General features: G+C 31.6%; 1 protein-coding gene across 2 annotated transcripts in view; it reads right to left on the minus strand.

Annotated features, from left to right (window-relative positions):
• Nucleotides 1-13,391, minus strand: part of Ada2b (Transcriptional adapter 2B) — a 33,471-nt gene that overhangs the window by 3,187 nt on the left and 16,893 nt on the right. Inside the window, exons 9-10 of one of the 2 annotated variants that reach the window (XM_014434808.2) lie at nt 8,594-8,640; nt 5,715-5,880 (exon numbers count right to left, since the gene is read on the minus strand). In XM_014434808.2, the coding sequence (XP_014290294.1) occupies nt 5,715-5,880; nt 8,594-8,640 (213 nt within the window). The remainder of the gene's footprint in view (nt 1-5,714; nt 5,881-8,593; nt 8,641-13,391) is intronic. The other variant, XM_014434809.2, reaches the window with a different exon arrangement.

The following is a 13,391-nucleotide window of genomic DNA, read 5'->3' on the forward strand; positions in this document are numbered from 1 at the left end:
TATTTTTATTAATAGAGTAAAAACTGTAGTTCACCAGCCACAGGAAAATGATATGATCTAGAAGTTAATAATATTTTAATATAATAAGAAATAAATTAACTAACCTAATAAAGATGGGTATGTGATAAACATTTATGGTGGCCCAAGGGGTTGACTTTAAAAGTAAGAATTTAGTAAAAAAGAAAAAAACTATTTCCTTTCTATAGTTCATTAGAAATGCGAAATGGGACTGCCTACATCAAGGAAAGAACAGCGCCTTAAAGGTTTTTGTGAATAGGGTATTATGTAAAATAATTTGACAGAAGAAGGGCAAGTTAACAAAAATTTTTAGAAGACTACACAAAACCACATTTAATCAACTGCACAAAAAAAAAAAAATAAATAAAAAATAATTTAACTGATACTATTGTGAAGATTAAGAACATACGAATCCTCAAAAAGTTAATAAGCACTGAGCTGACTGGTCAACATTGACGAAGTAGATCAAAATTAAGGAAGGAGGATAATAGTGGGTTTAGGCTGATATTGAAGATTTGGGTATGGACCATGGACAATAATGAGTTGACGGTAATTGATGGTATAGGCAAGGCTTGACCTTTAATTGAATTATTTAATGGGTTGACTGAGAGGTTCGTGGAAGAATTGTATTAGGCCTGATTTCATGAATTTGGGAAGAGAACTGGTGGTTCAATGGAGGAAGGTAATCCCTTTGTCTTCGCTGAATCTTATCATCATTCTTATATTATGTATAGAAGTGGTGAAAAATATTACAGTATTATTTTAAGTATGTTATTAAATTTTAATAATGGTGGAAAGGACTGTGCTTGTAGCATAGTGAGACACGAGAAAAAGAAGATTCCTGTGAGTGTTCATAGAGAGAGGAGGAAGACTGCTGCTGGGAAGTAAGAGGATTTGAGTTGAGAGGTCTATGGTTTCAAGTACAGCGAATCCTACTTCAAAGGATTGGCCTTATGGGGAGAGGAAACTGTGACAAGAAAATAAACTTATGTGTTGATCCAGATATCCAGCAGGAAAAATGGAAGAAAAATAAAAATAAGACAACATAAATTATTTCTTTTACAAGAGAGTTAGGAATTGTAATAACTTATAGTTCTATAGCATATGAGAGAAATTAGAATAATTGACTGTCGCAGAGTGCTGTTCCCGATGTATAAATGTATTATATGTATATATAGTTGACCATAAAAATTGATATATAAGAAGATGGTCAGGGTTGCGGTCAAAGGAGGAACAAAAATAGTTGTAAACTATTTTTGTTTCTCCTTTGACCACAACCCTGACCATCTTCTTATATATAAACATATTAACTTGAATATTTTAAATCACTTCCTATAAAACAATAAAATATACTTAAATATGAAAAGTACATATTGTAATATCCTTTTTTTTTTGATAAATAGTTATTGTTAAAATATAAATAGTTTAGTTATGTTTGATTTTATGTATTGGTGTTCAATCTCATTCATTAGAGTTTTATTAAATCAAAAAGCAAACTAAACAATTTTGATCAGTCAACTATGGAGTCAAAAACCATTGTTCAAAGTAATCAAGATGGCGGCTATGAATTCTGAAGTCGGTTGAATCGCAGACATGTTGAGCAGATGGATTCAAATATATAAATATAACTTTCTGCTGTGATTACGTTTACAACAAATTAGAAGAGGAGAAAAATTATCACTGAAATATGTAGGTCATAAATTATTGCAAGTAAATTAAAATGTTTGATTAAGATGGTTGAGCGACAATGGATGTTTGCATTGACTATCAAGGGTTAGAAATGGACAAAGAAAGAAAGAGGCACTTGGTTGCTTGGATGGCAGGGAAAAGGATCTGTCGCGAAGCGAGGAGGTCCTCACCAGCCTTTGTCAACTGTCATTGTGTTGATTGTCTAAAGAACCCGCCCTGAGAATGAGTCAATAATTTTAAATAAAATTCTCATATCTAGTTATTTATTTTGTACACTGTTCCGGTATCAATCAATTCCTGCAGTTTCAGACGGCTGAATCTAAATTTGGTTCATCTAAAGGAGTCAAATTTAGATTTCTGCCTAGTGAATATGTATTGATTTGAGTACATTAAAAACATTTTTAAATAAAAAAAAAAATAAATAAATAAAAAAAAAGGCACCAAGGATAATTTATCCCATTACTGTAATTGCTCGCCTTTAAGAATTACTAAAACATTAATCCAAAAGAGTATATATAGACTGGGAAAGGAAAAAATTGATTCAAAACATTTTTTTTATACTTAGAATGTTCAACAGGTCGAAATGGATACTAAAGAGGAATCCGAGACAGCATTATTTTCAAAGAATTAACCAATGTTAAATGCAATATTGGAAGAGTGAAATTAAAGATACTAACTCTGGAGAAAGTACTACGTGAAACCCACCACTCCAGCCCTATGTGGTAGCCTTACTTATCTAACTTTTCAAGACAATTATAGCAAGTAGGTTGGTCAACATACAACATGTCTCAATCTCAAAAGAGGAGATACTAACACAAAGACAAAGGCAATCCTTCCTTCCCAGCAGGACCGGCCCCACTAAGACCCCTAGGGAGCGAAGGTCCTTTATCACTTTTGAAATGTTTGCTTGAAACGGGAAGAGGAGACTTTAAGATAGTTTGATCGAGCAATATTTAAAAAGCGCCCTAAATTGAAAAAGTGTGAAACCCGCCACTACCACCCTCAGTGGTAGCCTTACTTATCACAATTTAAAACAGACAATTATAACAAGCTGGTTGGTTGATGTAAGATGTCATAATCTCACAAGAGATCATAACACAAAAAAAGGCAATCCAATTTGGATTAGCAATTTTTTGCTAATCCAGTTTAGATTAGCCAAAGTAGTGGTTCCCAAACCATAGAAGTCTAAAGACCGCTAAGCCAGAAGTTGAGCCATATGCTGACCACTCCCCGCCCCCTTGGCATTAGAGTTAAGTTACAAAATAGATCTAAAACTGTAATAAAGATAATAATACTAATTAACACTCTGTAACACCAACTTCAAGGGAATGGTATTTACTTAAAGTAATTGAGGTAATATTTAATAATGTAACACATGCTCACACTTCCACCACAAAATTCCTTAAAAACAATAATGTGCCTCTTATTATATTTGATTAATTTTAGAGTTAGCCTTTGGTAACTATAAAGCACTCATGATTCAAGGAAATTTTTTTTTTTGTTTTAAAACACTTAACTATAGATTCTTCAATATCAGTAAATTTTGAATCTCTTTGTCTTTTATATAAAGTCTACATTTATTTGCCAGCACTTGCAAGTTTTGCAGGTTTTCCTAAGCTTGCCGGCAGGATACTGGAAGGGATACCAAAACTAGTGGTAATTCTTTCTGGTTTCGGTTTCCTTTGTTTAACTAAAGTTTTTCCACAAGCAGTGAGTTTTAGTCTCAGATCAACTGATCCTAAGGAGCGTCTCATATGTTCAGGTTCCAAGGTTCTATGACCACTGCTTTCTTATTTGCTGTTTGCATCTTTCTCTGGACTAACACAGCCTCCAGTCCAGCAACTATTTATGGATCTTCTCCGATGGCATTTGTGTGATATACCCAACACAACAGTGTGGCTATCTTTAAGTGCTGCCGAGTAGAGTTCATCAACCATATTCAGTCTACTTTTTTTTATCGTTTCTGTCTTTTCGCAGGTTCAAATATGTATCAATGGATTTTCCTCTAGAGATATAGGGAGAGCATTTTCCTTTGTACTTGTGAGAGATCAGGACTGAGCCATAGATTAGAGTTTTAAGGAATGATTTTACAATGAGGTTTAAATCCATCTGTGAATCCAAGTATCTAAATAGACATATTAAAGGTAGCAGTCGCCTGTATTCCTGAGTCTTTTATGACCTTCTCTAATGCTACATTGAATAGCATAAAGGTGACTTCATCACCCTGCATGATAAATTCAGGTGAAACATCTGACTATACCCTAACAACACACCTCGTGTCATCTATCATTATCCTGATTAGACAGACAAGTTTTAACACTATTCCCATTTCAAACAGGGCCACATACAACTTAGGTCTTTTAATAGCATCACATGAACTGTGGAAGTCGATTAACGGATGGTGGGTTGTCATCTGGTTGTTTTTCATACACTTCTAAAATCGAAACCACAAAAACTTCAAATAATAAGTTTCACAAATAAACTTTGCAACCCTGAAAAAAAAAAATTGTGACAGAGGTAATTTTAATAGAAAATCCAACAAACATACATTACAACCTAAGTTATTTCTTCTTTTTTTATTTATTGACATTAACAACTTTATTTACATAAAAATACATCAAGTAAATTTGATGTAAGATCATAATGGTATAATAAATGCATCTTGAGGCCATCTCCTTTTCAGAGGCCTGTCAGAGGATTGTCAGGAATAGAAGAGGAAGCAAGGTTAGAAACTAGTGGGTGTGGTGGTTAGGGAGTTTATAATGGAAGGATTGATATCTGCTTCAGGCCAGATTGGGTACATATGAAACATTATCTTTATGGATGACTTTATTAGTGACAAAGTAAGGAGGATTAGATATAAGAGGAATTTGAAGATTTAGTAGAACCCCAAAGCTCAACTCTGTATGTCCAGATAGGCCTTATTATAGTCATGTAGATCAGTATTCTGAAACGGATTGCAAGTTTAGACAGTTTGTCTAATAAGTGCTGTAATAGCTGGAATCAACATGCAGTCTCCCGTCTTTTTAGTCTTGTGTGAGGATTCCTAGTTAGTCATTTGTCCAGCCAAATGACAGCCGTGTGGATTAGAGCATAGGCCTTTGAGTGTCCGGTTCCCAATATTGTAGGTTTGATTCCCCTACCTGGGGCAGTTAATATTTATTTCTTGGCAGTCCCCAGAAATGAATCTTTGACACTCCCACCTTGGTTAGTACACAGTAGCAATTCTGGTAACTGCTAGGGGCTGACAAAAAGGACCAATTGCCGTTTGTCCAGATGTAATCCAAGGTAACAGATCTGTTCGACAGGAGTAAGAGCAACAGTATCAGAGGATACTATAGAGCAGATGGTAGGTTTATGACAAAGTATAAAGGTGATTTGGTGGGATTTATTAGACTTTATTTTAATCTTCCAATTTCAACATCATTCTTTAGAGGTTATGATATGGAATTGGAGAGTTTGGGATGCAATGGAATGGTTATTATTAATAGGGAGCATGTGTCATCGGCATACATGATGAGGGTAGTTTAAGGATTGGTTGGAATGTGAGATGAATAGATTGTGCAGAAGATGGGACCACCAGTGAACTGAGAGAAGAAGGATATATACGAACAATTGTGGTTTACTTTAAATAACCTATCAGCGAGAAAGGAACTAGGAAAATAGTGAGAAAGTATGTAGGAGGTAGGAATTTACGGAGTTTTTAAAGCAGTTCTGGGTGCCAGACTAGATCAAAAGTCTGTTCTACATAAAAAAAGACTCCTGCACAGTGCATTCTGCACTCCAAAGAAGACGAGATAATGTCCACACACAATTAGAATATTGCTGGAAAGTGGAATGAGATGTTCGCAATCCAAACTTGAGATAAAGTTATTTCTTAATTATCAAACTAAATTAACAAAGACATAAAACATTTGTAAAATTCTGAAAACTTAAAAAAAAATTGACAAAGACGAATAATAAGTTATTCCATGATTCATGTATCTATACAGAAATACTTATTGTACCTGGGTCTCGGTAGAAGATAGAAGATGGGCTGGTTCAGGGATCACTGTGAGCGGCGGCTGCTGCCCTGGCTCGAGCTCTGTTTCTGGCAATGAGGTAGGGTTGCCTGTGAGGAAGGTGGAGTTTTTTGTGGTGGAATAGGGCTGCTTTGCCCCTCTTTCTTCTTCTCTGTAACATCAAAGAGGGAGTTCATTATTATTTCAAATGTAAATATAGCAAAATGCAAACAAAAAATTTTTGGCAAAAAATAAAAACATAGCCTACAGGATCTGTGAGCTCTTTTTAAGTAGATCTAAAACAGCAACCCAAATTTGACAATCCTGTTCCCAATCATTAAATAATCTTACTAATGTAGAAAGAAATTTGAAGGCTGTAATATTCTCCATTCCAATTTGCATTTCTAACAAAAATTTAATCTTCTAACCGGAATAGCACCTGTGTCTTCAACTAAAAACCTTGGATGTATTCGATTCCAAGACCTTTCATATTTTATCCATTCAGTCTTCGACAGTCCACAGGAGAAAAGAGAAGCTCCTTGAATAACAAAATAAAGTTCGGTTTTAGAAAACCGACATCAACATTGATAAAAATTAAATATGACTGACTACCAAACCCTTTTTATAAACATGCATCAAAATAAAACCAATAAATTAAGAAGACCTAGTCAAAGAGAATGTCAAGTAAGCCATAAATCAAATACAAATACAAAATGTTTTAAATGAAATCAATTAATTTCACAGAATTTATTCGTTTTAAGTAGTTTAGGAGACCTATCTTCTATAACTGACATGTTATTTTGCTAAGGTCTGTATTCTACATAATGATCCGAAAGCAATTTAGTTGGTGACTAAAACTTCAGATACTGCATGGTTTAGTTTTGTTTAAAAAAAACACTATACTATTACAACCTATGAAGGGCCTTGGTGTTCAGTACTTTGTAAGGAGGTACTATTTATCGACCGATGATTGTGCATGGAGATGATTTGGTCATGTTCACGCTTAACATAGTATGTTTTCTTCCGATTTGAGGTATCCAATTTTAGATACTGGGTATGCCATAAGGTCACCCTTACTGACTTTGGGGTGATCCATGGCTCATGTAACAGAATAAATTATTACCTGTCACCACAGGACTTGAACCTGGGTCTGGGAGATAAGTTTTTTTTTTTTTAGGATGGTGATTTATTAATTGTTTTTAAAAATTAACGTTAAGAAATATTGCTTTAACAATACATATTAAAACTAATTGAGCAAAAAGAGCGAGCTGCTGATGATAGGAATATAAATTGCACAATCTATAAAAGTTGTTTTACTGGATATAGCTAATTAGTTTACCTCTTGTTTCATATAAATATTATATTAGCTTTTAACACATTTACTGAACTTTAAAAAATCAGTTTAGTACTGTGATATGAAAAGTCTATCTTTCCTATATAGACCCATGAAATAAGGAAAATCCGAAGGAACACCAAGCTAAGATGACTGTATGATGAGCTAAATCGTTTGCAGCCTTTATCAGGTAAGTCATCAGATCAGACATGCTAAACAATGTCTTCAGAAAAATATACATGAGGGGCCATGTATGGAGTGGAAGGGGCTTAAGAGGAAGATCACCTCTGTGCTGGCTGAAAGATGTCTAGGAGGACCTGGACTGGCTTGGCGTTCAAAGGCAGAGGAGCCTTCTTTGAGAAAGGAATCAAAGTTCATAGTTGAGATGGCCTCATTTCTCTAGTGGAACACAGAGCTGGATAATATAATAACAACTCTTGACAGGATTTAATTTTAATTAATAAATTAAATTAATTTAATTTTCTTATGCAATTTAAATATTTATTATAAAAATAAGTTGTTGAATAAAATAAAACTTTAAAGACATTATCCTATGAGATAAAAAGTATGAATGGCATTGCTTCTCTCTTAACTAACCACGTAATCTGTTGTGAACTTGAATAAATAAAACTGCACCACTTCAAGCCATGAAGGGTGTACGGTTGAGTACTTTGTAAACAAGCACTGTTTTTCAAATAATGGTTATACAAGGAAGTGACTTGTTAAAGAGCACGCTCAACTGCCTGAGTTTTTTCCCAATAAAGGGTACCTACGTTACCGAAGCTAGATGTAACTCAGAAGGGCTCCCAAATCCACAGTCTTGACTCAAGGAACAGCAACAGAATAAATCATTAGCTGCCACTGTCAGATGTAAATCTGAGTCTTAAGAGTTAGTAACACAGCCTTATTACCTGAGCTACCTAAACTTAAACAATTTCCTGATATGTTTATGCATATAAAATCAATGTTTGGTCAGATGTGCAATTATTAGTTTTAATCTTTTTCATTTCTAGACTAGCAAATCAAAAGTTGTATCATCATGATTTAAACAAAGTTCAAAAATATAGTTTGAGAAATATAGAGCTAATCCTGATCTTCAAACAAGCTAAAAGCACTTACACAATGACATCCATTTGCTAAAACCAAATATATAACATATCTGGAGAAGAGAGAAGAAATGAGGGAAGTACAATCAAACAGAAAAAAAATTAATAGTATTAGTAGCAAAAAAATTCCTACTTAAAGAATGTGGCAAAACCGATAATTAATAACAAAACCAAAAAAATCTACAAGGTTTTGACAGTTTTCCAAAGATTTCAGAGCTCATCTAAATCAAAAAATTGTCAATACATGCAGACAAGCTAACCATGAATATATTCAAGAATAAGGTAAAATATAACAAATCATCGAGTGACTAAAAAGACTTCCACAACCAAATTAAGGGAATAAAGCAATGTAATATGATGAAAAGAAATGTTTTTGCATGCAAGAAAATTTTATAACTATACTTGGTACCTCAAAAGCATTAAATAAAAATAAATTTGAAACTTACTCTTTTCTTTTCTGATCCTTCTGAGGGTATTGTTTCCAGGAACTGTCCTACACAAAAAGAAACTGATACTATCCTTTACATAAATATAATTAAACATATTAAATAAATTTGTACATTATTCCTGGATCAGTGATTCCTAATTATATGCCTTAGTCTTTTCTTTTAATACAAAATTATCTTATATAATCAAGAAGATGGTTGGAGATGTGGTCAGTAAAGAACACAAATAAGTAAAAAGTTAGTGCCAAAGTTTCGGCCAAAATTTAAGGCCTTTCCAACCATCTATTCCTTAAGTATAATTCACGGAAAACTATTAACTCATCATTTTATATAATCAAAAAGCCTCAACATTTTGGTTTTGAGTATCCTATAGATCTAACAATCTACTTTCAAGAGTAGATCTACCATGGAAGGATCACAAAAAATATATAAAAGAATGATTTTAACACAGAATTTAATGGTAAAGAAAAAAATATATGAAGAGGAACCACTGGTCAGAATCATAAAGGATTAAGGAAAAGTTTCACAATCTAATTTTGGATTTAAAAAATTATTGGAATAATTTTTTAAATCAGATACACGTTTGGTTCTTTATCACAAACCTTAATTCTATAATTAAATGAAGGAACATAAATTGGAGACTGTTTAGGGATAAAATATAAATTTATTAATTTTTTTTTGTATCATTAATAAGAAGTATGATTTATATATCAATCGATTACTTCATAGTGTGCTAAGAACAAGAAAATTATCTTTACGAAATATACAATTAAAGGTTATCTCTTTAAGGAAAATAGCAATTTTTTAATTAATTGGATTTTTTTTTAAAAGTTAGTTTCCATGTACTTACTTAGCTCTACTGTGATATAAGTCTCTTTAAAAAAAAAAGAAAAAGAAAATTCTATTTTCCTTTAAGATATCAATCCATTATTTGAAGTATAAACAAAGCAATGTGTATCACATTCCATGAGGGCACTAAGAGGCAAGCATGGGTAGTGAACAGTGTCACAGATTTTGAATTTAATATAATGAAACTTATATAAAACGGCACCCATGGATAAGATAATTTTGTCCGGAAAATGGAGGTTACCATTAAAAAGGGATTAATATAAAATGAAATATTTCAATTTCATTTCAGCTATCGTCACTTAAGCTGTAAGTCTGAAAACAATTAAAAAAACTAAAATTTATACTAATATACTCTTAAAATAAATCTAACTATTATTATTGTCCAAAATTAAATAACTAGGGACATCTTGTCTCAACCACCATTTTGTAGATAAATAATTTTTTTTTTTTTACAACAGAAATTCTTTTGGAATGTCTCTAGACAATGTGTTGATTTCGTCAGACTTACAAGGTATTACCACTAATGCGACATATCCATTTCATTTTCAACATAAAACTTTTCATATTCCATGAAAATTACAATTAAAATCAAACTAGGATCAAATGTTTTATTATTTTCATTTTCATGAAAACATCAAGTTTATATATAAATGAAACTTATAAGAATTGTCTCACTTTGTTTTTTCAGATACACATGTAGTTCAATAATGAAAATATTTTGCAATTTATATTTGAAATACACTGCAGATGAACACAATGTTCAATATGAAATTAATTATTAATTATATCGGTAAATAAATAGTTGTTTCACAATCATATAAATTCAAAAAAACAACAACAGGAAATCGGGGATGTCAAGTCATAAAATTTATTCTAAAACTAACTGCGAATTTGTACATTTATAATTTATGACTTGTGTCCATTGTAGAGGAGTGAAAAGTTCTGATGGGGAATAAAATTGTTGCCTGATTCTGGCGTCGAGTAGTTCCGTCATAGAGGTTCAAATGCATTAAATATGTACCTTGTTGGCTGGGATCCTGATAAAATTGTCCATTAAGAGGGGTTATTAAACAGGGGTGTCAATAAAGAGAAATTTTATTTTATAAAGCTTTAAGAATTTTTTCAGTAACAATTCACTATTTTACATTATTATAAATGTCCAGGTAGGTTAACCCACAATTACATAGTGTTCCTCTCGATGAACACATTTTTTTTTTTTTTTATCTCAGTGTAATCTCTTAGCATTTCAGGGTGCTAAAATTGTCCTCTGTTGGGACAACAATAACTCTCAGGATAAGAGAGGAGATTCATTGTTGAATAGGTTATGAATTGTTCAAAATTGCAAGTTTACCTCAGAAACTGTCAGTTGGATTCTTTGCTTGACTCGGAAAGGTTTGTGAACTTACTAATAATATTTCAACAAGGATATATGTTTAAAGAAAATTTCACTTACTATATGTGTAATTAATAAGAAGGCAAGTATTGCCTCTAAATGTGCAGTGATCATTAATTATCACAGAAATTAGTCGTGTCCCTCCCATGGAACATCATGCAGTTAGCTATTCTCAGTTGTTTTATTATATTTGATTTTAATGACTAATTTAAGTTTACTTTTTACTTAAGACAATTTTTCATTAGATACATTTTTTATTTTGTTTGGAATATAATGTTATATAAAATTATTTACTTGAAGTCAATATTCATTTGACATTTTTATTTTTTGCCAGGCTGACATTCTATCAGAATAACTGTATGCTATATGTCAGAATATTAACATATGTTTGGCACCAAATAAAGTTTATTTTTATGATTCCCATAATACTTATTGATTAAAAATATACATTAGGAGTATATTTAGATAATTTTATTGAAATTCATTAAGGATTTTTTTTTAGGATCAGAATTTTAAAAAAAAATCATGCATCTAAGGGTTAAAGGTTGGGCAGTTAATCCATCAACGTATAAGTGCTTCCACAAATATCAAGTTATAAACAAGTTTAATAAATGTAACCAGCCAGTAAATTAAACAATAGGCAAAAAATATAAATTTAGTCAAGAAATCATGTAATATATTCTCCTATTACTCATACCTTACCTATTTATCTATGTGGCCTCAGATTTTTTTTTTTTTTTTTTCAAAATGAAGGTTCAAAATCCTATTTCCTACTAACATCCAGGTTAACAACAACCAGTACTCAAGAATAAAAATTGAAAATAAAATTACAATTGAATGAGAATTATAACATGATAAAGTTAAGTCATTGAAGACTGGCTGTATAGAGAAAAATGTACAACTATGAATATACCTGAGTTTTCAAAACTATAAAAAACACAGGACATAATGCACAGTTTCTTCATGTCCCTCTGAGGATTCATGAGTGTAGAAACTCTACTAGCACTCATGCGTGGAAACTAGAGAGCCCGGAGAACTGTTAGAGAAAATTATCAAATAAAACCTCCTCAAATGCACTTCGCTCTCATCACTGGCCAAAAAAGGTGAGCATTATCAAAAACTAATGGAAAACATAATATAGTAGTATAATATATTTTATAAAGGATATCATTGCTCTAAAATAAGAAGCATTGCATTGTCCTTAGATTACAGTTTAAAAAAAAAAAGGGTCATAGCTGTTTGACATTGTAAATGGAAGATATTTTCAAATTTGTATATAAGTTTTTAACTAATAGGGAAAGTAGTTCTTATGAAATGATATTGCATGATTGATTTAAAAATTTAAAATTGAATCACATAAATTTAAATAATTGGATAGGCCCTTAATCCTCTGCAAGAGATAAAGAGAAGAAATAGCTAAAGTTTTTAAATATAAGTGAAGATTGATTTTACACTGGATTTCATTAATAATGACTTAAGATGTGGTAAATATTTCTGGACCTGTGATTTTCAGATCCTTATGAATGTATATATTAATGGATATAGCAACAATGCTTATAACGACTGATCAGACAAAATGACTAGATATAAATTTGAGCCCTCTGAGAGCTCTTTACGTTCCATTGTTCCTCAGATACAATTTTTCCAAACATTTTTTTTCTTCCAAATAACGACAAATCAACACTTAAAAGAATTTATTTTGGCAAATATACAAACTGCTACAAAAGAAAAAAATCATTAGAAACACCTTTATGGTACACTTAATGTGAAAAATCAGAACTAAAAAAATAAAATTAAATAAAAATGAAAAATCATTAGGAACTACTTTATGGTCCATTGAGTGCTAATATACATCTGATAGTTCCTGAGATATTTGCTAAAATAGATTTTAAAAATGTTGAATTTTTTGTTATTTGGAAAACGATTTGATTTTTAAAAACTACCTTCCTCAAACTATCAGTTGTTCATAGGTCTGTAAACCCTCAAATTGATGCAAGTTGAATATACCACAAAGTACTTTCTAATGATTTCCTTTCTTATAGTTATATGTTGTAGTCTTAGTTATATTTACCAAAATAAATGTATAAAGTCTTAATTGATCGTTTTTTTTTTTTTGGGGGGGGGGGGAGGGAGAAGATTTTGATAAAATATGTCTTTATCAATTTCTTAGTTTCAAATTGCCTTCTTTCATAGCAATGCTATGATTTGACAAAATAAATTCACAAATTGTTGATTACTTGTTGTTTGGGAAAACATATCAATTTTAGAAAAATTGTATCATGGACACCATCTATTAAGTGTAAAGAACTCTATGAGGACTCAAAATTAAACTAATTTAAAAATCAGTAGGTAGCTCCTAAGATGTTGAGCACTGTGAAAATTTGAGATTTTTCATTTTTCTTTTTGCTCCATTATGTTATTTGTGTTTAAGAAATAACATAATCCTTTTCAGCTTGAAATTTATTTTCTACATATTGATATCACTCAAGAGTATTTTCATGATTTTTAAAACAAAAAATTTCAAGGTAGCCAAAAACATGCATTTCGCATATTCAG

The sequence above is a fragment of the Halyomorpha halys genome, unplaced genomic scaffold, assembly GCF_000696795.3.
Source record: "Halyomorpha halys isolate HHAL.00 unplaced genomic scaffold, Hhal_1.1 Scaffold1427.1, whole genome shotgun sequence".
Lineage (NCBI taxonomy): Eukaryota > Metazoa > Arthropoda > Insecta > Hemiptera > Pentatomidae > Halyomorpha > Halyomorpha halys.